The sequence below is a fragment of the Cygnus atratus genome, chromosome Z (assembly GCF_013377495.2).
Source record: "Cygnus atratus isolate AKBS03 ecotype Queensland, Australia chromosome Z, CAtr_DNAZoo_HiC_assembly, whole genome shotgun sequence".
Taxonomy (NCBI): Eukaryota; Metazoa; Chordata; class Aves; order Anseriformes; family Anatidae; genus Cygnus; species Cygnus atratus.
The window spans coordinates 2380259-2403742 of NC_066396.1; the positions used below are offsets into that span (position 1 = coordinate 2380259).

Below are 23484 nucleotides of genomic sequence, written 5' to 3' on the forward strand. Positions count from 1 at the left end.
TGCAGCCCTTGCTTTACTTTTCCTAGGAAAAGGTTAACCAAGTAATTTCATGTAAATCTCCCCCAGCTTGGGGCTATTTACTTTGTCTGCAAAGTCCTGCTGCTGCTGGATTTGCGCCGCTGGCTTGTGTTAGGGTTAGGCTGAGCCCCCTGAGAGGTTTCCTTACGCACGATGGGGTGGCTGCTGCCGGTGGGAGAAAAGCTGGGAAAATCGAGGTTGTGATCAGTTTTCTTCAGTGTGCTCATCAATAGGCTAACCAGTGAAGTCAGGCAATGATTTTACAAGGGCAGCCGTAGACTGCATCCACCTGGCTGCTGCTCTGCCTTCCCCTCCTGCCTGCTGGCCTCAGTGACTTGCTGGAGGCAGGAGGCAGAAAATGCAGCCATAGCCTGTTGTTGAGAAAAGCCTGGGATCGATTAATAGCGAGACTTCCACCATTTTTACAAAGCTCTTTATTTTTTTTTTTGTCTTAAGGCTTATAAAAAGTGTTACTCAAAACCAAAGATCTTTAAAACTTTACATATGTACAGTACGAGAAATAAATAACGTTTTTAAGTCGTACAAAAACCACAATATACAAACAGGGCTTTGAAACCACTCGAAGGATGGCATGGTGACAAGCCTCGGCTACTTACCAAAGGCTTCAATTATTGAAGCCTTTGCATAAAACCATGGAAAAAGAAAGATCTCTAAATGTGCTTGCTTTGGTTGGATTGAAGCTCCACAGAAAACTCTGAGAACTGCGGGCCTCAAAGGGCTTGCTCGGTCTTCAGAACTCAGTGCACCATGTGGCAACACCCTTTTACGACTGCCTTTCTGCACGCCGATCGTTCGAGAGTTGTTACGCCCAGTCTCCTTCCGAAAATTAAAAATAATAAATAAATAGTTCACCTCTGACGAGGTCCACTCTGCTGTAGCAAACAGGACGGCCGCGGTCTGTCCAACTCAGAGCAAAGCCCAGCTCATCTGGCACCTGGGAATCCAACCGGGGCGTTGTGGCAATGAAGGCAGGCTGTTGTCTGTTCGGCTCAGTTAAGTGCTTCGCATAAAAAAAATCAGGTCTTAATTATGAAATGAGGTCTTAATTACACACTGGAACTACAGCAGCAATGGAGCAGGGGCGAAAGCGGTCTCAGTAGTTACGAGGAGTGGTGCAGAGCTCTCCTGAAAGGGTACAGTTTGTTACCTTCCTCCTCTGCTACAGTCGGTAGAAGGGCAGCTGCCGTTTGCCTCTTGCGAAGAGATTAACACACGGGACCTCAAAGCCTTGCTGGGGAGCTGCTACCAGCACCATCAGCTGCCATCTTCCTCGCGTTTAGCCCTGGCTACAGGGAGAGGACGGAGCGCTGCCTTCATACGAGGTGACAGGTACAGGTCTCGCCATCAGCCAGACACGGAACGGATTTTCAAGGCACGGGACAAGGCGAAGTCACGGGACAAGGCGAAGTGGCGTTGTGCTTATTCCCACCCCTCCCCTAAAGAGCTCCACGCGCTTGGTGTGCGCTGGTCTCATCTTCCCCCCAGCGCTACAGGATTTGCAGCAACGCCTACGCTAGACACTAATTTGTTCTTGGCAGCCCTGTTACCAGCAGCCTGATGAGCAGTTAGCACGGTTATCTTCTCAGCTCCCCTGGCAGGCAGGCCAGAAGATCATTGCTGAGGTCTAGCTCTCCAAAGATCTCAGCTGTAGCTCTGGTTAGTGGGAGCAGGCAGGAAACGCAGCGTCTAACAGGTCAAAGTAAGGCTAAATGCATAAGCCAGGCTCCCCGGGGAAGGGAGGTTGTAGTTCTAGTTATTCTAGGTGTAGGACCACAGTCCCTCAATTTCTCCTCAGCTTCTTGCATCCGATTCAAGAGGTTTTGTCTTGAAAAGCTATTTGCTTTAAGTGCTACCAAGCCAGGTTTTTGCCAGAGCACCTTTCCACCTTCGTGGTCCTCGTGCATCTAGGGCGCTCCGTTGTAAGTCTTCAGGAAAGTCTTCAGAGCAAGTTTGAGACAGGTCTGGGAAAAGCAGAAAGAGGAAAAAAATTAAATGCAGAGGCTAAGAAAAATAGCAAAGAATTCCTGAGAAATTCTGGGACATCGAGAACAGGTTTAAACGGAAGGTTGGTATTTGATTTTTGTCAAAAAAAATCAATAAATCCCTCTGCCCGGTAGCTATTCGGTGGGAATCTGAAGCAGATATTATGCACACAAGAAGGTTGCAAACAAAATTTACAGGTCTGGACTCCAGACTGCCTGTTCAGAGCCACTTGGGGTAGACAGATGTTTACAGGCTGAATCTCCATGTAGGGAATTACAGACTCCCATCGACTTGGCAGGAACGGACAGTTGAAGAGCAAGTAATTGCTCATGATTTCAAGATAACTTCCTGGAAACCACAGTGCTTTGGAGCTCAGATCTGCCCCTCTGCCCCATGCAAAACTCCTCGAGCAAGCAGGAAGAGCACATCTGCCAGCAATTCTCTTTTATGGGGGTTACCGAGAAGCATATCAAGCCAGCCTTTTATTGTACCTGCAGGAGTATTCGCTTAGATCTTTCCAGGCTTGTGGCAGAGCAACAAGTTCTCACACAGGGTTTTCATTCACAGAATTGTTTGCTACTGTACGTACAGCCTGCTAGCTTTTGCCAAACCTGAAACGGTGCCAGCTCGTGTTTCTCAGCTGACCTCTACTGCCCAAGAAGGTCGTGCAAAGCGCTTGCTTCCACAGGGATTCGCTAGCCCTAACAAGCGCTTTGTCTCCAGATTAGAAGGGGCAAAGCTCTACGTTCAAAAACTGACATTTAATAGGAGGCCGAGAGGCTGGGCTTCATCTGAAGGGAGACCATCGTTTAGTCAAGTGAAGGTGAATTCATTCAAAAACATGACTTGAGGCACTCTGAAGCAAATCGAGCTGTCACTGCCGAGGCGGGCTTACTGGAAGGCGTGCTCTGAGGACTGATCCTGGGTGCCTGGAAAGCCCCGCAGAGGTTAAGCGGGACTGCTATGCTGTGGTGACGGGCGAGCTGGCACGCTCCTGAACCAGAACAGATTAGCAGAGCTGGAGATGAAGCAGCAGGAGCCAATACTGCAACCCCACGACAAGTCCTCAGCTGTGCGTTGCTCATGTGTGGAGCCCAAACTGAAGCAAGAGGTTTCTTTGCAGCTCGAGGTCTTCTGTCAGGCTGAGGTAATGTTTGGGACAATCCCCTCCACCCCTAGCTTTCCTCTCCTGTCTTTTACAGGGTAGTAGCATTTATTTTACAGGGTAGTAGCATTTAATAGGTGCCTCTAATTAGCTCTCCACTACTGCAAGGATCTTGGTAGATGCTAAAAATGAGATAAATGAGTAAAAGTGACGATAATATCAGCTGGCTTGTGATTGTTGAGGCACACATGAAAGTCTAACACCTGGGAATCCTAGGCTGGGATTTCATTTTTTGAAAGAAAAACAGGTTCCAAGAGTCTAAATGAGAAATACTGGTTCCACTCATCCCAGCATAGCCACACGCATCAGACAGGATTTCTCCTAGCTGGTTTTCCCTACCTTTTCTTCCAATCATCTGCGCACTTGACAAACCAGAGCTCTTTACCAGGAGATATGCTGGTCAGCTGGGAGTCCTCTACACAGAAAGCAAACCTAGGAGGAAGAATGAGAAGTCAAGAGAAGGTACCTATTGTCTCCATGGTCAAAAAAAAAAACAAGATGTAATATGGATTGCAGGTAATTCTAGGGCAAGTTGTTTGGTTTGACATCTTCTCTCTGGAGCATCTTGATACATCGGTACCTCCTCAAATGGAGGATGCAATGTTTCCTTCCCTACTTCCGTATTCCATTTGTGGATCTTTGCTTTTACTGCCCTTACATTTCATAGATTGTAGTGCTTAAGAAGTTGATGCTACCATGTAATCAGCTGCAGTTTTAGATTTAGCCTGTTGTGCCAAATTGTCACGTTATGCATGTACTAAGTTGCCATGCCTAGGTTTCAGCTATTTGTTTTTTTGGCACCGCATTTTAATCCTTCAGGTATTATCTAAACCATCTTGAAGTAGGCTAACTCAGTCCCCAAAGGCAGGGGAGACTGTTACAGGATCTAAATAAAGGAAAAGAACATCTCAGAGCTGATCTGCAGTGACTTGTCTTACTCAAAGTCTAGTTTGTGGCCTCACGCTGGCAAGCAACCCACTCTCCTGTACCATTACGGTGCATGAGCTGGTAACAAGGAAGATGAGATGTTCAGACTACCAGCTAAGTTCAAAAAAAACCCACTTTTTTTTTTTTTTTGCTAGATTCTGAAAATTGCTCCTTTTGATTGAGTTGTGTTAGATTGCACGTTTGCTCTCACCTCTGTTGCGTTTCCCCCGATTTCACGCGTATCCGCCTGATGTGCAGCTCCTGGGAAGCCTTGGCAGGCCGATACCAGTAACTCTTCAGCTCTTTCCACAGATCGTACCAGGACTGGGATGTGCCCTCCCAGGTGAGCTTGATTTTTAAAAGTTCCCCCATGTCCTCTTCAGTATAGACCAGGAAGGTGTTAGTAGCATTTAGGCCAATTTGATCGAGCCTGAAAGACAAGCAGAGAGTCAACATTTCTCCTTTATGGAAGCACGCCAGATGCTTATTCATCCCATGCAAGAGGTTAAACAGAGCCTCTGCAGCTTATCAAGTGCTCCACATTCACCTGCCTCTGGTTAATTGCTGACTGCACTACAGAAAGTGAGCTTGGGTGGCTGGTTCGATACAACGCATCACGAATTTGGCTCAGCCAGCTTTCCATAGCTTAAGGGTGAATTTCATGCCTCGGCTCTTCTGGGAGAGGCTAAAGGAGGTCAACGCCACCTCCAGAGATGGAAGTGCTTTCAGGCTACCCAGATGGTAGAAGGAGAAAGCAAAGTACTTCACCAACGAGCCACAAAACGTAGAGCACTGGGCACAAATTATTTTCTCAGCAATACGTTGCAATTAAGTGACAGGATGAGAAGTTCCTGAACGGTGAAGTGGGGCTGCTAGGCACAGCTGCAATGCTGGGGTTAGCGGAGGAAAAAGAATAATGCCACCTTGTGTAGTCCCAGTGACCTTGCTGGTTAGGTCAGCTTGCTTACATCTCTAAGGAGAGGGGTTCGGAGTCTCCATTGGTGCCATGAAGGGTGACAGAGAAAGTGGGGTCAGCCTCTGCCAAGCTTTTGTAGCTGAAGACGTGCATTTTCATCTGGTAATGGTAGACTGGAGAGAAACAAGGAGAGCATACACTGAACCAACTTTGCGAGTCGAAAATACTGCTCAGAATTACTCTGTGAAGTAGCGTTGGCTGGCAAACGCTAGACCCTTTCCTTACTGAGACATTACTGATTAATTACTGATTATTTTTTTCCATAACTCTTATTGATTACCAAGCTGGCGTTTACACGACAGCAGCACATCTGGGGAGGGCTCCCAAACCTGGAGTGGTCTTGCAAGGTTGTGCGTAAGCCACACAAGAAGGCAGACTGTCCTTATGACCAGAACCCCATTGATTTTACATGGGGGAAGAAGCACAATAATGCAGCCAGGTAAGAGCAAAACCAAATCAATCTACTGAATTTAAGGGGCACCCCACACTTCCACTCCTAGAAATCAGACCACGTTCTTTCAAAGAGGGACCGTGTACCTTTGAACGGCATGTCAGCTCTTGTTTTTAAGTACATCTTGCTGTTTCTTTTGTTCCGCGTTCTCCTGGCATTGTAGCCAATGCCGCTGCAGCGGTTCTTCCGGCAGCTCAGGCAGATTCCCTTCTTGAAGCGACTGGAATCAGTACATTGAAACGCGAAGCTTTGTTTATCTTGGTTCACGAGGGAGTCCACAAACAGGTGCACAGACCGCTCGTGCTCACATTTAACAACTTCGCCAAGTGCTAGAGGAGCAGAGTGGCAAGGGATACATTTTGTTTAAGTACTCGTCACCCCGGCAGCTGGTAAGACAACACCTTTTTGTAGCCCAGCAGGAGATGAATGAGGCCAAACTGGACTTTTTTTTTTTTTTTTTTTGTCGGAAGAGCAGCAATTCAAGAGGTTAGTGCTAGATGCTTGAAGAGGACGGGTCACTTAGAGCTTTACAGAGGATTCCACAGGCAGCATAGGACAGCCATAGGTTATGATGAGGTGTTAGTGAGTAAGCGTTATTCAGAAGTAAAAGCAGGTCTAGTTTCCAAGGGTACAGACAGTTTAGAAGGGGAAAAAAAAAATCATTTTCTCTGCTCTTGTAAAATCAAATCATCCCCGAGCATCAGCCCAAGTCTATTTGTGAGCAGTCTAGAGGTTAAATAAGTGACGAGAAACTTACTCCCATAGGCAATTGCTCCTAAGACATCGCTTAATCCACAGCCGGGCTGGAAGTCTCCCCCATTGGGGTAGATGTCAACGTGGCCTACGGGCATCTGGATCCCAATGCTAACACCCAGCGTTTCCTTCGTGTAGGTATGCAGGACGTCCACAAAGCTGGCATCGTCAGGGGAGAGGCGCTTGCTGGGGTCCACTCCTTCAAACATAGGGCCGGCTGGATCCAAGCCTGGTGTTGGAGACAGCGTGCGAGATGCCAGGTAAGAAATTGGGTTATTTCACACGGAATCGACAAGCACCTGATGCTAGGAGCCCTCCCAACCAGGTGCTACACAGGCAGACCCTGCCCCGTTGCAGATACTGCTCCCCAGGAACCCTTCACCGTGGGCTCACTGAAGCAACAAATGAAGATATCCCACAGAAGTTTCGGGACGACACAATCTAGGCTGCTCCATTTACAGCGATTACTTCCAACAGGCGATCTGGAGCCATCAGTCTGTGCTAGGTCAGCGACAAAACACTTCAGAGGTGGCAGAAGACTGAAGACCAGAAGAGGTCTAGCACCGCACAGAGACTGTTGGCGGCCAGAGCTGCCTTGGCTACATTTAGCTTGTTTTCAGCCTGGCCATATGGAGGGACTAATATGGGTTTAAGCAGCAGCCAGGTAATTCTTGCATCTGAGATCCCATGAGGGGTTTGGGTCTGTTAACCTCTGAGCCTCACTCACAGCCTTAAGTTGTGCACCTGAGCTATTCCCCAATTTGTTTGGTGCCTTTCCTGCTTTACCAATACAGACATTTTTTACGAGGCTCTTAGGAGCTCTCACTGCCAATGTCAAATTTAAACATTTAAAGCTCTCTTCTACCATGTCCTAAGTTGTTACATACCGAAATCAGTTTCTCTCCAGAGTAAGAAGCACTTTGTCCAAGATGCTGTCAGAATGAGGGGTTGCTTTTCTTCTGACCAAGCATGCCATGGGACAAACTGGACCCTAGAGAGCTCACCCTCATTAGTCTGAGCTATGATTACAGAAACGGTAACACTCAAAGGCTTCGGATTTGGATAGCAAGGGCCTGAGCTGGACTCGTTTTGAACCCACGTTTAAATTCAGAAGTGTTCAAGATCAATGGGTCCTCGGAGTTTTCAGTGACACCCCCCACACCTTGATACCTGCAGTCCAAAATTAAGATGCTTTCACGTGTGAAGAGAGCCGTGCCCCACATTGTGGCCACGGGTAGGAAGCTTGTCATTTTTGGCTACGCAAGCCCAAAACGTTGCACGAACACAAGAAATGAGCCTCTTCAGGGAAGCTCAATACCACCGGGAAAGGTAAGAGCGCCTACAAAGCCACTTGCCTGTAATTCTGCCTATTGTCCCGTGGACGTGGTTACCAGCGAAGCCAGCGACGTGGGCGCCCAGGCTGTACCCGATCAGGTGGACGTTCTCAAGCTTGAAGAGGGGGTTCTCCTGCGAAGGAAAGGGAAATAATCCAAGCTGCTCCAAGCAGCATCTCCCAGGTAAGCACCGCAGCGATTCCCCGCGCAGGGAGGCTACCACGAGGCGTTGCTCCACTTCGCCTCGGGGTCGGGATTACAGCAGCTCCTTCCCCGCTCGTGAGCATCGGGGCTGGCATAAACTCAGCTCCCTTGTGCAAGAATCGCTCGCGGAGCGTTACAACAGCGCCCGTTCCCAAGCGCGTTACCTGTAACCAGTCGAGCAGCCTGGCTATGCTTTTCCCAACGACCTGCGTGTTGTTCACTGCGTCCGTGTAGAGCTGGTGGGCGAGCGCAAGCCAGTCCACCACCACCACGTTGGCGTCCTTCTCCCTCTCCTGCAGGGCCGCCACCAGGCTGCCCAGCCACGTTTCGAACATGCCGCTCATCTGGGGAGAGACTGGGGTCAGCTCCTGGATCGCAGGACCCAGATTATGCACTCTGGGAAGTTCCTCATCCAGGATACGTGCGTCCTGCTCCAGATATACGCTTCTCTGCGAACCCCAGCACATCTCAGCAGCGTGCTAGTGGTGGAAGACGGACAGGTTTTGACAGACTCTGGCTGTAATTAGCCACCCTGCCTCTTACAGCGGGAGGGAGAGGCCACCTTATCGCTCGTTCCTCAACAACTCCAGAAAATCTGATGGATTGCAACACCCTTTTCCAGTCCCGGCACTGCCCTGTGCATAAGCGGGAGTCGAAAAGTCCTCAAGCGGCCCCGAAAAGGTAGAAGAAGAAAGCTTGGTAGACTTCATCTGCCCTCTGCTGCTTTATTGGAGAGGGAGTAGGAGAAGTCGGGGCTGGGGATAAGGAGCTGCACGTGCACCGAGTGCCACCTCTACGGGGCTAGCCCCGTTTTAAGGGGAAAAATAGGAAAAAGCCCGCGAGTGCGTTCACCCCGCACGGCACGGAGCCACGTGGGACAGGTGCAGGAGAATTTAGAGAAGCGGGAGTGCTCGAGCACGCCCCGCGCCACGTTACCGGGCTCCTGGGAGGCAGCAGCACCCAGCGGAGGTGGCAGCTGTCCCCGGGGCCCTGTCCTCCCTGGAGGCCGGCCTCCGCCACCCCCCAGCCCTCCGCCGACCCCCGGGGCTCACCGTCCAGCCGTGGATGATGAAGAAGCTCTTGGCGGTCGCGTTGAAGCCGCACTCCTCCAGGCTCCCCTCCCGCCCGACGGCCAGCGGGCAGCCTTCGTCCTCGGAGGCCGGCGACGAGCGGAGGCTGAACCTCACCCGCGGCCTCGGCGACAGAGGCGGCGACAGCTCGGCGACACCTGGAAGCGCAGCGACAGGTGAAGGGGACCGCGATGGAGGCGGGGGGGGGGGGGGGGGTGGTCCACGGGAGGGGAGGCCGGCGGTGGAGGCCGGCAGCCCCCTCCCCACGGGTCCTTCTCCCCCCCCCCCCTTTCCCCTCCCCACCCGTCCCCGTCCACGCGTGGGGCCGCGCACCCACCTCCCTCCCGGGCCGCCCCCCCCCCCGCAACCCCCGCGGCGAGGCCGGCGCTCAGCGGGAGGCCGCGGCCGAGGAGGAGGAGGAGGAGGAGGAGGAGGAGGAAGAGGCCGCTCATGGCCGGGCTCGGCGGGCTCGGGCTTGAGGCCGGGGCTCGGCGGGCGGCGGACGCCGCTTTTTTAAGGGGCCGCGCGTGGGGCGGCGCTTGCCCCCCCCCCCCCCCTTCATCCTCCACCCTATAGGGCACGCCCCCCTCCCCCCCCCCCGGGGACGTCACGGGGTGGGCGGGGGCTCGGTGACACCCGTGGGGGGGGGGGGGGTGACACCCGTGGGGGGGGGGGGTGACAGCTGTGAGGGGGGGGTGACCCCTATGGGGGGGGTGACCCCTATGGGGGGGTGACACGCGTGGGGCTCCGGAGCTGGGGAGTGGTTGGGGGGGTGGGGGGGGGGGGGGGGGGCACAGCACCCATGGGACACGCGGGGGGGGGGGGGGGGGGGGCCGGGGGGCCGGGCCCGCGCACGGCGCCTTCTGTAGGGTGAGGGGACACAGGGGGACGCGGTGTGGTGTGGGGCGGGGGGGGCTGCTGGGGGGACCGGGGACCGGTTTTGGTATAAGAACTACACGTCTTTTTCCCCCCCTTTCCCCATTTTTCCCCCCCTTTCCCCCTTTTTTCCCCCCCTTTCCCCCTTTTTTCCCCCCCTTTCCCCCTTTTTTCCCCCCCTTTCCCCCTTTTTCCCCCCCTTTTTCCTCTTTTCCCCCTATTTTCCTTCTATTTTCCTCCTTTCCCCCCTTTTTTCCTCTATTTTCTCCCCTTTTATTCTCCTTTTCCCCCCTTTTCTCTCCCGTTTCCCCCTTTTTTCCTCCCTTTTTTCCCCTTTTTCCTTCTTTTTTCCCTTTTCCCCCCCTTTCTTTCCCCCCGTTTTTCCTCCCTTTCCATCCCTTTTTTCTCCTTTTCCCTTCCATTTCCCTTTTTCCCCTCCCTTTTCCCCCTCCCTTTTCCCCCTTTTTTCCTTCTTTCCCCCATTTTTCATCGTTTTTCTCATTTTATCTCCCTTTCTCCCTCTTTTTTCCTCCTTTTCCACTCTCTCTTCCTATTCCCCCCTTTTCCCCCCCCTTTCCCCCCCTTTCTCCCCCTTTTTCTCCTGCTTTTCTCCCCTTTTCCCCCGTTTTCCCCCTTTCTCCCCCGTTTTTTTCCTCCTTTCCCCCATTTCTTCCTCCTTTTCCCCTCTTTTTGCTCTTTTCTCCCTCCCTTTTACCGCCTCCGTTAGCCCTCCCGTGGCCCAGGAGGGTTTCCCCATCGCTCCTGCACCTGCAGCAGGTTGGGGCTCAGCCTCTCCCCTCGGGGCTCACGTGGAGAACCCTCGGCTCCTGACACCGAAGGATAAATGGAGGCCGTGGGGGCTCTGGGAGGCTGGGGACGCACGGTTTCTCCCCAGGGAAGTGGGTTTGGGCATCACGTCCTGGGGCTGGAGCCCCTCTCGCAGCCGGGGTTGGGAAGCAACGCTCCGTTAAGACCTGCAATTTTCAGCAAAAACTCCTACTTTCGGTTAATCTCTCCCTGGGAAGGATTTCCTGGCTCTCGGATGGAATTTCTGGGTACGGTAAGAGGTAATGAAAGCTAAACCGGGGCAAATAAGCTCCCTTAAGACCTCTTCAGACATTAAAGATCTGCGAGGTAGAGCAATTCTGGGGTTGGTGGCTCCGGAGATCCCCCAACAGATGCTCTTGTTGAGTGCTCGTTTGCTCAAGCCGAAGGTTGAGCCGGTTGTTTTAGGTCAGCTGTTCGGTCTCAGCGAGAGATTATCGCTCGTCTGCAAGTTTTTAATTCCACTTCTAGAAAGCCAAGAGCATCTTACCCACCCGGTGTTCTTCCTGCCTGCTGCTTCTCTGTTTCCATCCCTTTTCTACAACGAAAGAAGGAGCAAGGAGAATGAGGAGGAGGGAAAAGAGAGGGATTGCTCTCATTCTCTCTTTTTTTTTTAAGTTATAAACCAGTTTTTCTTTTCACTTATAAACCGCAGCCTAAGACCTAGACCGTAATGGGACTGGTGTGAGCTTCCCTCTTGGCTCCCTCTGCCTAATTCCTTCCTGAGATGCTGGCGGAGGGCTGGAGGAGAGCCTCTCCCCGGCTCCTAAAGCCTTTCAAACGCAGCCCCGCCACGACCAACGCTTCGTAGCCCTCGGTACGTCTGCTTGCTTACAGCAGGGGCTAATCTCCGGCGGGTTATGAAACCAGCTCACATGCTTCAGCGGCATCACCCGCTGCTGATAGCCCCGGGGAGCCCTCTTTGTCGGAGGCAGCCCCCTCGCGTCCTTCCGAGCCGATTTCTTACGCCACGGCCCGCCGAGCCCCCCACCCCCCCACCCCCCGGCCCCGTGGCGTTCGGACGGAGTAAAAACGACCGGGGGGAAAAAAAATCAAACGGCGGCCGGCGAGGCAGCTAAACTGGCCTGGCTCTTAGCGGTCCCGTTAGCTGCGAATTTACTTGACCACCAAGCCCCCGGCACGTAATCCTGAGATGAATGCCTTTGATTGTGAGGGAATATTTGCAGCTGACCCCGCCAAGCTGCGCGCGGGGCCTCCTGTCCCGCGTTAAATCCGCTGGCTTCTTAGCGAGCGCGTGCCCTCGTGGCCGCGGGGTTTGGGCTGCAGCGGCGGCGGATCCCGTGGGCCTCGAAGGGTGAAATCCCCGCATTCCTGCCGACCCCTAATTCCTGTTAGGGTTTGTCACCCGGGCTCCCCAGCGCGGGGAGGTTTCCAGAAGGCTTTGATCCCAACCGGGCCGCCCTCAACCCACGGCCCCTTCGTCAGGGGCAAGCTCTTCTTCTCGGTCCCCTTTTTGTTGCGCCGTCCTCCCGCAGGTGCTTGAGCAACGTGACGTGATTTCTCTGCTGACTTTTCTCTCTTTTTTTTCCCCCCCCACCTCGCTCCATGCCTTGCATCGATCCCCAGGCTCTCCTGATCGCGCGTGGGGACGTTACAGCGCCTCCGCCCACAGCAGGAGCACAGGTTGGAAGCCGGAGAGAGCTCAGCATGCTGCATCTGCATTAAAAAAAAATAACTAAAACCACCTTTTTTTGGTAATTGCACCGAATGCCTTTCTACCACACGTGCATTCCCTCCCCGTTATCCCCGTTACAGCCAGGCTGGAGCTGCTGCAGAGTCCGGAGAGGAGTTTGGGTTTGATGTACGGAGCGTATCCTTATCCACGCGCTTTTTCCTTAAATTTGCGGGAGTGCGTGGCCAAATCTGGAGTGGAAGCGTGGTCAGTGAACGTCCTCAGTGCTCAGATTGAAAGGAGACTGGAAGAGCAGGCAGGAGACGTGCCTGCCCAGCTCCCAGATGCCTTCCTGGCCCACGAAATGTCTTCCTAGCCCCCGAAATGCCTGCCTTGCCCCCAGCCTGCAGGTAGCAGCAGCAGCCTGGAGGGCTTTTCGAGACCAGCACGTGGTAATTGCCCTCTAAAAGACCTCACGAGCTGCCCTCCTGGCAGAATAATCAGGAAACTTCCCAGCCTGGATCCCAAACCAGCCATCCAGAGCAACAAATCCACGTTACGTTTATCCCAGCGGCGCACAGGCTTTCAAAACCGGTCCTGTAAATCCGGATGGGCACCGAAATGGGGAAACTCTGACCGTGCCGCTCAGCTTCCCCTACGAGAAAGAGGAGGAGTTATTAAAAAATCATCATAATTTGCTGCTTAGTTCAGTAAAGCGCTGTAGAAACCAACAGCATTCGTTCCGGTGTTTCAACCCGCAAACGCAGGCTTTAGGCCCTATCTTCTGTTTTCCAGAAAGCGTGACAAACACTTTGGGGCACAGAAGTAAGCAGCACAAGACGAAGCAGCACAAGACGCTGGCGTCTCGATGAAAATTAAGGACGTTTTTCCCACGTTCCCAGCGTGTGCCGTAGGAGCATGGGAAAGAAGGAGACGTCCCCGAGCACTCCGGTCCCCCCCCCCAGGGCTCGTTTCACCCTCTGGCCGTTTACCCCCTAATTACCTAACTTCTATTGCATTTGCTGAGCGTGTGGGTCTTATTAGGAGGAGCCAGTGGCTCTGTAATTAGTTAAGAAGAGCTCAGGGCATTTCTTAGTGCGTCGTATTTGTGTTCCTGCCTGGGATGTGCAGGCGATTCGGACGAGGATGGACGGGCAGACGGAGTGAGGTCACGGCACGGGAAAACACGAGGGCTTTTCTGTACCCGTTGATCACGTGTTTGGCAAAGCGAGGAGGGCTTTTTGGTGTAGGAGAGAGCAGGGAGAGGCTGTGTGAGCCTGAAACAGTCCACGGGGCTGCGAGCGGAGCCCGGACAGACAAGAAGGGAAGCAGCGAGAGCAGAGCTGCCTGGTCTCGGCTATGGGCGCATCTCACCCCATACAACCACCTCCCGGTGCCCCTTCCCCGCATCCCAACGCCTGCGTGTCGCCGAGAGGAAGATGCTGCAAGCGGCAGGGCGGAAACGCGGGGAGAATCTCGGACGACGGGAAGGCGAAGGAAGGAACGCAGAAAAACCCAGCCGCGTGATAAGCGAAGAGGCTGGAGGGGTTGCACCAGGCATCAGCGGGGTTTTGGAAGAAAGGAACGGACGCTCAGGGCTGCGGCTGTTTGTAATGCCACGAGCAGGAACCTGCCTGCCGGCTGAAACCGCTGCAGAGGTTTGCAGGCATCATCCAAGCTGGCTTCTCGGGGGCTTGAGCAGATCTCCACGTGCTTCGGAACGGAGAGGGCTGCAGGGCTGGCAAAGAAGAGACCCAGAGGAGCTCTTGAACGAGGCAGCTGCAGGAAGGAGCTGGGAAGGAATAACGGAGAAGGTTTTTGCTTAGGAGATGGAACAAACGGCTGGAGTTTGAGGCTGCCTCACAGCACAAAGCTCGTTTAGCTTTAGAAGTGTTGGACGGGGTTCACAGATCACCAGAAAAGGTGAGGTTGGAACGGGTCAATGGAGATGGTCTAGAGGGTTTCGTTTTTTGTTTTTTAATCTTACGTTCAAACATATCCCCACATTTTAATTTGTGCCTTAATTTTGGGCACAGATCGTGGGCGATGTTGCTGATTTTGGTCAACGGGGAAAAAAAAAAATACGTTTAAAGCGGTATTTCTTGGTTATGAGCCAGACAGGCAAACGCAGGACCGGGCTTTAATTTATCCCAAACGGTGTTTCTGACCGAGCGCTTCCACGAGGTCTTTATTTACTGCCTCTCTCGTCGAGGCGATTGGCCGATGATCCCATTTCTGGCACCGAAAGCCAGGAACGAGCAGTCACAGACCCGCGCAACCTGCGTAAATGCTTTGCTGGCAGGGAACGCATCGGATAAACACCGACTTTGGCTACAAGGTTATTCGATCACGCTGGACGTTTGTTTTAGCGGCGATTTCCTCCCATCTGGGTGCGCGGTGGGGGGGGGGGGGGGTGGATGAACCCGCCGCTCTTGGATAATACGCCAACGATCGTTGAGTGTTACAGCCTCACCTATGGATGTTTCCTTTTTGTCTCGCCCGTGCTCCTGGCTGGTCCCCGGCAGCGCAGGGAAGGTGCTGTGCCGCCGCGGCACGCCTCAGCAGCGGTGACGGTCGGGACAGGCGCTCAGCCGTCGTGACGCCGCGCTCCGGGGACTGTTTCCTCACCCTGGACTGGGGACAGGACACGCGCGACAGAAACAGACGGCGGAGCTCACCTGTCCTTGTAAAGAACCTCCTCTTAGGAGCGCTCACGGGGAAGCAAAAGCATTCCAGCCATTCACCGGTTTCAGATGATACGTGAGGATTCATACACATCTGTACGTTAAAACATACGCACATATATATAAACACATGAATATATAATTATATTTAACTTACATTTATGACACAATACGTATTTTAGATATATATTTAAACACACATGCATATAAGGCATATTGTGGATTTGATTTGAAAGCAAGGAACTTTTAGCCCCCCCTAGAAGCATCAAGCATCTCTTCTTTAATATCTCAGGAGCTCAGGGAGAAGGTGGAGGCAGCTGTGGGAAGGCTGCAAAGCCTTCAGCAGTTTCCAGCTCCAGCGTTCGAGCTGGTTTCGATTTCAAATCGGTATTGGGTGCTTTCTGTCTTCAGGCTTTTCTGCTTAGCCGTTAGGGCAAGCAACCCCTTCGTACGCGATTTTTGTGAACGACCGTTCTTATCCCCGCATAACCCTTGGGCTCCACAAGCTGCGGCTGTAAGATGAATGCCAAGAAAGCTACAGCAAGTCTGAGGAATTAGCTTCCTTTCCTGTGCAAGGAGCGGGTCAGAAACCCCTCCCGTAACACAGCAGACACGTGGCGGGTTTTTGAGAGCCGGAGTTCGGCTCGGCCAACAAGCCCCACTGGGGCTATCCATCAGAGGGATTTTAGCGCAGCCCCTCCTGGGCTGAACTCAGTAATTTAGGAACTACTGCCCCCACGCAGGCTGCGTGCTGCTCAGGAGAAAACCTGCAGCAGGAAGGGTGGGAACATCTTTGCCCCAGAAGAGCCTCGTGGTTAGGATGTGGCTTTGAATCCTCTCGAGGGAAGGAAAGCAAAAGTGGGTCTCGCATCCCGGGAGCATGCCGTGGCCACCACGCCACTGCCTTCCCAGGAGGACGTAACCACCAGGAGCTCCCAAACGCGAAGGAGATGAACAGTTGGACCTTTATTTCGACGTCTGCTGAGTGAAGTCGGGCGTACGCAGCGCAGGGCTGAGTCACCAGGGCTGGGTGGTACGGGCAGGAGAGCTAAGAGGGATGGCACCAGGGCAGTTCAAGGCTAAATCCTACAGAGTTTGGATTCCAGGAGGATCAGGAGACAGCTGTCCCCTATGCAGGAGTTTCAAGGAACACGATTTTGGACTTAGGTGCCAAAACTTTTCTGCTTAGGATCCAAAAGCTCTCTCTGAGGGCACGCGCCCAGCTGCCTCAGTCCTGATCTCAGTGCTAGGTAGCTGCTAGGCTGCCTCTGTGAGCAGCTGTCAACCTCCCGACAAAGAAGAAAGCATGCATCTCATTTCCTGATGCCACCTGCTGAAGTTCCTACCTCTGCGCTGCCACCACCGCAAGCCCTCAGCAGCCCCGATCGTGAACAGTTACATCCTGGGGAAACAGAAAGCGTAAGTAACAGATGTGCCCTGTTTGCTTTGGATTCGATTGATGAATGACCCCGGGATGAATCCCGTCATGCGCCAGCTGCTTTTTTTTCCTCATCTCCCTTCCGGCTTTCTCTGGATGTCCCATCGCTCCTGCGCTCTGCTGCTGAGAAGCTGCCTGTAAAGGTGCTGCCCATGGAAATGCTGGTTTCCTTCCCCATGGAGAGCAGAAGTAATGACGGAGGAGGGTTGCACTCATGCCGGCTGTGAGTGGAGATTCCCACAGGATGGTGGGGAAGGCCCTGGCAGCGCTTGAGGACCTCACTTTTTGCTAGTTTTTATTTATCACATCTGGACGCTTAGTGCTGCTGGAAATATTACCATTTTTCTTCCACAGAAAAGGAAACCGAGACACTAAGGAAGTGTCGAAACTCGTCTCTGAGATATCTTCTTCCATTTTTATTGTTCCTCAAAGTCATGAGTCTATTTTTCTCTAGTAATACTTGGCTTAGAAAGGCTGTTGCGTGTGTATTTGGACAATGCTGATCTTCCTTCACATTGCCACTGCGCTGAGGTTGGTGCGTGTACTGACCTGCTGCGTGGCTTCTACTCCCGTGGACAATGATGGAAGCATTAATTGATAAAAATGAATCTTGAGCGCCCCAAATAAGCAGCCACGCCAAAAGCTAGCACGCATTCCTGAGAGCATGGGCTTCTAAATCTTTGTCTTCACAGGAATCTCACATATAAAACAAAGAAATAATATCTGCCCATACCCCAGCAGTGCTGCAAGGTTCCCAGCTTTGAGATCGGTGCTTAACAAGTTACTCGGAGACGTTGCAGCTGTAAGAAAAGATGCAGGAAGCATCTCTGTGACAGCAAAGTAAAAGGGACCTTTTAAGGCAGGTGAACGGGGAACTGGAGTTAAAATTACAGCTCTACGCTTCCCATCCGTGTAAATATTTGTGATAGTTCAAATATTTTCCGCATCCCATCTGGGTGAAATCCTAGCCTCAAAGCTTTGGAGTTTATTAGTGCTAAAGAAGAGATCTGAAAATATCCCAGTAGTCTGAGCATTCATATGGGCAGTAGGTTCTTGCTCTGCCTGCTTAATCTAAACAGAGTTTAACCCGGACCTCTCTCACACCAGGGAGGTGCCTGGACAGCAGATCAATGTTTTTTTTTCCTTTCTTCCATCAAACTTTTCTTACTAAGCATTTTGCTGTAGCTGGGTACCACTTTCAGGAGATGTTTTCGTTTCACTGAGCAGCTGTTTGGTCAACTTCCCAAGCAGTTCTAGTTTCAAACACAACCTAAAATAAGAAACACATTTTCTATTAACACATAAAGGTTCGATTTTTTTTAATTAGTTTATTTTTTTTATAATGTTGCTATAAATACCAGTTGTGATTCATAAATACGAATCTTAATTTCTTTTTTTTTTTTTTTTTTTTAATGCTGTGTCCCTGCTCTCTATTCTCATCCTAGCCTGCCATCTAGCTGCAGCACTTAGACTTGCTTCAGCCTCACCGAATTGATCTACCAACACTGGCCTTAGCCTGAGGGTTAGAAAAATTGGTTTGACTGTGTCTTTCTTTGCTCAGATGACCAGGCTTTGCTTTCCTGAATAAAACAGATGTCTTCCCTGCTTAGCAAGGAACCTGCCAGGGCAATTTTGTAATTCCTTCAGTCACAAATCCGGTGCAAATGTAGTGATGTAAACAACCGATGTGGCCTAATTAGCCATGGGGTTTAATCACACCTTGCATTTAGGAGAGATGTCTTTGGCAACAAAGCTATTTGGAGATAGTCTCCACTATGTCGTGGCCTCTGCAAGGCCCAGCCTAGACCACAAAGACTCTCCAGTCCATCTGTGTTAACCGAGTAAAGAAACAAAAGGCGCTTGTTGGCCAGCATGGCTCAAGCGCCAAACCCTACAACAGAGGCAATTAACCCCATGGCATGAAGGTGAATGTGGTGCCTCTCGCCCCTAAATATAACGCTGAGGTGATGAGTAAAACTCAAGATCCTTCATTTTACCTCCTGCACTGCCTCTCCATGCATCCCATCTCGCCCTCTTCTTGTTGTCCTGGTTATGGGGCAAAGGCACTGGCAGGAGGTAGCAGAAGCTCCCAGAAGTGAAAGAGGGTTAAGGACAGTAGGAGTTACCCAAACATGGTACAGGCGGACCGAGGGGATTTAGCCCCTGCCCTGAAAATGAGCCTTTCATTTTAACACCTGCTGATTTTGGGTGCTGAGCCCAGCTGAGGCACTGCTCTCCATGCCCTTTCCCTGGGGCAAGTTTGTTCTCTCTCTGTTCACTGGTAGGTGATTTTACAAGGGGTGGGACAAGCCCACCATGGCCAGGGCACCGAGTGCAGGGGCCACCTCCCTGTCACCCTCAGGTGCAGCATCTGGGCTGCCCTGAAGCACCTCAGGGCGCTGGGGTGGCGCCATCTTGCGGAACTGTGCTTCCAACCGGGGGCAGCCCGTAACAGGTCCATGCCTGGGTGCACGTACCCACATAGACACGGGCACGACCATTTATGCACAGAAACATTTTATTTTTACATCTCAGGCTAAGACATGGGGCTGTGCAGCCATGAGTGGCCCTTGGGTGTCATTTGCCCCACAATAGGCAAAGGACCTGCACGGTTCTTGAAACAGGGCAACCCTGGATGTAGAATCCTAGAATCATTAGGGTTGGAAGAGACCTCCAAGAACATCTGGTCCAACCATCACCCTACTACTAATGTCACCCACTGAACCATGTCCCTAAGCACCACGTCCAACCTCTCCTTGAACACCCCCAGGGACGGTGACTCCACCACCTCCCCGGGCAACCCGTCCCAATGCCTGACTGCTCTTTCTGACAGAAATGTCTCCTCATTTCCAACCCGAACCTCCCCCGGCGCAACTTGAGGCCATTCCCTCTGGTCCTATCGCTAGTTATCTGTGAGAAGAGGCCGACCCCAGTTCCCCACACCTTCCTTTCAGGCAGCTGCAGAGAGCAATAAGGTCTGCCCTGAGCCTCCTCTTCTCCAGACCAAACAACCCCAGTGCCCTCAGCTGCTCCTCACAGGACTTCTGCTCCAGACCCTTCACCAGCTTCACAGCCCTTCTATGGACATGCTTCAGGACCTCAATGTCCTTCCTGTACTGAGGGGCCCAAATACGTACAATTTTATTTGGCTAACCATTACTTTCTCCTTTTTTTTTTTTTTTTCCCTTCTTTTCTCATGACTAGAAGGCCCGTGATTTTTTGTTTTTACTGATTTCACACCGCTCGTCCTGTTTTTCTCAGCTATCCTCCTTATTTTGGGACAGTGGGCCCTTCCCTTTAACTGCTTAACATCCTCCCCACTGTTACGCCCGCACGATCACTTTTGGATATGCGTGAAGGGCGGAATTTTTCACCGCAAAACCACAACTCGAATCCTCACAGCTGGGGCAGGGGAGGGTCAGGCTGGGCGTCAGGGCGAGGTTCTGCACCCAGAGGTGCTCGGGCACTGGGACAGGCTCCCCAGGGAGCTCAAACAGCGTTTGGACACCGCTCTCAGACACAGGGTCTGGTTTTTGGGTGGTGCGGAGCCCTGTCGCGACAGCCGATGCCCACGATAGACCTGCGAGACCCCGCGCGTTGTCTCGCGAGAGCGGCCCCGCGGCCCTCCCCGCCCCCCGCCAGGCGCCGCCCTTCCTCTTCCCCGCCGCCGCCCTGAGGTGAGGACGCCGTGGGCTCGTCATCCGCCGCCATCCGCCGCCATCCGGCCCCGTCCCGGCCACGGGCAGCCCGGGGAGGCCATGAGGGGCCGCGGGGGCGCCTCGGCCCGCTGGTTGCCATCGGCGTTTGCGGCGCTGGCGCCGCAGATGGCGGAGCGCGGAGGTGCCGGGGCTGTGAGGGGGGAGCGGGCCCTGAGGCTGCGGGGGGGGGGGGGGGGGGGGGGGGGGGCGGAGGAGACGTTTGGATTTAATTGTGGAAAGGAAATCTGTCTCCGAGGGGCTTTGTAAGCTAGCTGTCGGTTGTGAGGAAAGCGTTCTGTTTTCTGCTTGTCTGTGTTAGAAGCCCAGTATGATTTCTCTCACTGTTTCCCCGCAGTTGAGCTCCCAAAATGGTCCGCTACTCGCTGGATCCGGAGAACCCCACGAAATGTGAGTTGTTCTCTGATCTCTTATTTCCGTATTACTCCCTGAAATCGTTCGCTTTTTCACTTCAGACGTTGGTCTCTTCTCTCCGCAGCATGCAAGTCCAGGGGCTCCAACCTGCGAGTGCACTTCAAGGTACGTGGCCTGCGCGTGGTGGGAGACCCGAGCTGGATTTTGGAAGGAGATGACCTTTATTTTCCCATGTTATTCGGTAGTTACTGAAGTGTGGTGGTGTAGGTTACGGCCTGCGTGTGCTCAAGCTGCTCGTAATGACCTTTATCCGCAGGAACAAAAAAATAAGGTGGTCTGTTCTCAGCTTGCTGCCTAGTAGAGCTGATAGAAAAGGAAAGAGGTAGTCGGAGGGAAGTTAGCAGGAGGAATTAGACTAGAACTAGTGATTTGTTTCATTTGTCTCACTGCCTGGTTCGATGTTGGGAAGGATCTCCCTGCTACTCCTGGCATTTCAGTGGTCGAGAAGTATGGCAGCGAGTGTTTGGTATGAATAGTGACCTGGGTTCATATGTTGCCCTGGAAAACCCTTGGGTGCAGCAGTGAATATAAGAGTAAGTTGGGTTAATCATGAAAACGAAGCTGAGAGTATGCTTTTGTGCTGAGTGTTACATAGTGCAGGTGAAAAGAGCTTTCATTTAATTTGGTTTGTTCTTCTATTGTAATCGTATATTAAGTGCAAAAATCGAAGAGTAACTTAAGCACCAATAACTTATCCTGGATTTTTCTTTTTGATGCTTTTCACTCCCTCTTTTTTTAATCCCCTTACATAGACGTTAAATTTCGTAACTTGATTGTATAGCTTGTGTTTACTTTCATTCCTGTGAGGTGCCATATTGGATATCTTAACAGGAATTTAATTATTCAGGCTTCTGTTTTTTGGGTTAGAGGCCAAAGAGGGAGCTATGATAAGTGTAAATCCTCAATTTTAAATTTGCTGGTTGGAAAGCTCTGGGTAAAAAAACAGAATAAAGGCATCACAGAGCTGTAAACTCAGTAATGGGGGTCATACGAAGAATTGTAGGTAGCAAAAAAAAGTTGCTGACTATTCTTTTTTTGGTGGCTTCTTTTGAACTGAGCTTGTAGTAAAAAAGAGTACGATTGCCCCTTTCCTTGGAGAAAGGAAAAGAAAGGTGAAAATCCAGTGCTTTTACTCCCATTGTGACGCGGAGAGAAGCGTTAAGAGGAGCTTCCACCGTGTGCTTTTATTTTTCTTGTTAGAACACCCGTGAGACTGCCCAGGCCATCAAGGGCATGCACATCCGCAAGGCCACCAAGTACCTGAAGGACGTGACCCTGAAGAAGCAGTGCGTGCCCTTCCGTCGCTACAACGGAGGAGTTGGTAGATGTGCCCAGGTGAGGGCTGGGACGGAAACGTGGGGGGGGGGCATTGATATCAATTATTTTGGCTCGCTCCTGTGCGAGGTGTGGAATCGTTCACTTCGATTGCTGTGATGACTTTCTTAGGACACCTTTGGATTCAACGTGAAAAGAAATTCGTTCTCTGAGCGATCGAAGTGAAAGGACACGTACTAACAAACTGATACCGTGTAAAAGGGCACGTTGTGTCGTACTGGGACAAAGCCGCTTCTCTTTCTTCCTCACAGGCCAAGCAGTGGGGCTGGACACAGGGACGCTGGCCCAAGAAAAGCGCGGAGTTCCTGCTGCACATGCTCAAAAACGCAGAGAGCAATGCTGAGCTCAAGGTGGGCTGAGCAGATGCTATTAAACGCGCCTTGTTCGCGTGGCCGTGTGCGTGTGTGCACCTGAGCTTGGCGCTCAGCGGTCCAAACGACTTGCTTTGTGGTTGAAAGCGGGGCCTAGGGGGTCTGGTTTGCTGTTTGAATTACGCTGCGTGGGTTTTTTTGAGTAAAAATGAGTTAGTTTTTCACAGGTGGGTGGCTGTCAACTATTGAGAGTGTGCGTGGTGGGGGAGCAAGCTCCTAAAATCCCCCAAGAGCACGATGCGTGGGCTCCCGGTCAGTCTGTACCTTCGCAGGGCGCTCAGCGCTTTATTTGGCGATTCTGATGGCGGTGATGACTATCTTAGGACACCTTTGGAATGACCGTGAAATAATCGCTTCTTGCTGAGCCATCAGCGCGATATAACTTGGCCGTGAGACGTAGGGGGATAGCCTTGCGCTTCTCTGGCTTGCGGTGTCACGGTTTTGCTGCAGAAGTTACTCGTGGAGCAAATTAAGTCGCGGCATCTTGTTTTTGTTCCCCCCCCCCCCCCCCCCCCGCGCAGGGACTCGATGTGGATTCCCTGGTGATCGAGCACATCCAGGTGAACAAGGCTCCCAAAATGCGCCGGCGCACCTACAGAGCTCACGGGAGGATCAACCCCTACATGAGCTCCCCCTGCCACATCGAGATGATCCTCACCGAGAAGGAGCAGATCGTCCCCAAGCCGGAAGAAGAGGTGGCTCAGAAGAAAAAGGTAAAAAGCGGCGTGTTCCCTGATGGCGTTCAGGAGCCCGGATCGGGTAACGAGGCGTTTTTGGGGGCGGGAGGGTTGCTGTGAGGACTTAACTTAGGACGCCTTTGGAATACCCGTGGGGAAAAAAAAACAAAACAAAACAAAAAAAAAAACAATTCTGAGCAACCTCGGTATCGATCCCAAGATTCGGGACGGACGAGAAGCGAGGGCTTTGGGACGGGGGGGAGGGGGGGACGGGGACGTTTCCCTGTAGGGGCGTGGGGCGGCCGAAGGGACGCGCCCCGTTCCCCGTTCCCGGGGCGAGGGGACCCCAAGCGCTGCCGGGAATCGTTAAAACGGCGCCCGCGGGGCGCTGGGGAGGGGCCGCCGCTGACCCTGTGCTCGTTGCCCTTGCAGGTCTCGCAGAAGAAGCTGAAGAAGCAGAAGCTGATGGCCCGGGAGTAGCCCTCCCCCCCCCCAATAAAGCTCTGTTCGCACCCCCCCCTCCGTGTCCTCTCTGCGCCTATGACGTCACCCGCGTGACGTCACGCCTCCCGTGACGTCGCGCGCGGGGGGCGGGCGGGGCACGTGACACGCG

General features: G+C 52.5%; 3 protein-coding genes and 3 non-coding genes across 8 annotated transcripts; 4 read left to right on the forward strand and 2 right to left on the reverse strand.

Annotated features, from left to right (window-relative positions):
• Positions 1-434: 434 nt before the first annotated feature.
• LIPG (lipase G, endothelial type) lies at positions 435-9449 on the reverse strand. The gene is made up of 10 exons (XM_035559884.1): positions 9240-9449; positions 8885-9060; positions 7997-8176; positions 7650-7761; positions 6299-6523; positions 5628-5870; positions 5083-5203; positions 4326-4544; positions 3527-3619; positions 435-2000 (listed from the first exon to the last, which is right to left on the reverse strand). The coding sequence occupies exons 1-10, from the start codon at positions 9352-9354 to the stop codon at positions 1979-1981; spliced, it is 1506 nt and encodes a 501-aa protein (XP_035415777.1). The 5' UTR covers positions 9355-9449; the 3' UTR covers positions 435-1978.
• A 2516-nt stretch (positions 9450-11965) lies between these two features.
• On the reverse strand, positions 11966-15760 carry LOC118254605 (uncharacterized). The gene is made up of 5 exons (XM_035559996.1): positions 15688-15760; positions 14710-15014; positions 13871-14028; positions 12797-12891; positions 11966-12280 (listed from the first exon to the last, which is right to left on the reverse strand). The coding sequence occupies exons 1-5, from the start codon at positions 15709-15711 to the stop codon at positions 11966-11968; spliced, it is 897 nt and encodes a 298-aa protein (XP_035415889.1). The 5' UTR covers positions 15712-15760.
• On the forward strand, positions 14767-23388 carry RPL17 (ribosomal protein L17). Of its 3 annotated transcripts, none has more exons than XM_035559886.2 (7): positions 14767-16339; positions 20412-20464; positions 20553-20593; positions 21689-21823; positions 22075-22173; positions 22716-22907; positions 23304-23388. In XM_035559886.2, exons 2-7 carry the CDS (start codon positions 20425-20427, stop codon positions 23349-23351), a joined length of 555 nt encoding a protein of 184 aa, XP_035415779.1. In that variant the 5' UTR covers positions 14767-16339; positions 20412-20424; the 3' UTR covers positions 23352-23388. The 3 variants fall into 3 exon arrangements, with proteins under 3 accessions (XP_035415779.1, XP_035415778.1, XP_035415780.1); XM_035559885.2 differs by lacking the exon at positions 14767-16339 and adding an exon at positions 19940-20035; XM_035559887.2 differs by lacking the exon at positions 14767-16339 and adding an exon at positions 20025-20198.
• LOC118254647 (small nucleolar RNA SNORD58) lies at positions 21914-21980 on the forward strand. The gene has a single exon (XR_004780714.1). It is a non-coding gene; the product is annotated as a small nucleolar RNA SNORD58 (small nucleolar RNA).
• Positions 22497-22563, forward strand: LOC118254648 (small nucleolar RNA SNORD58). Its single transcript, XR_004780715.1, has one exon. It is a non-coding gene; the product is annotated as a small nucleolar RNA SNORD58 (small nucleolar RNA).
• Positions 22983-23073, forward strand: LOC118254649 (small nucleolar RNA SNORD58). Its single transcript, XR_004780716.1, has one exon. It is a non-coding gene; the product is annotated as a small nucleolar RNA SNORD58 (small nucleolar RNA).
• Positions 23389-23484: the final 96 nt, after the last annotated feature.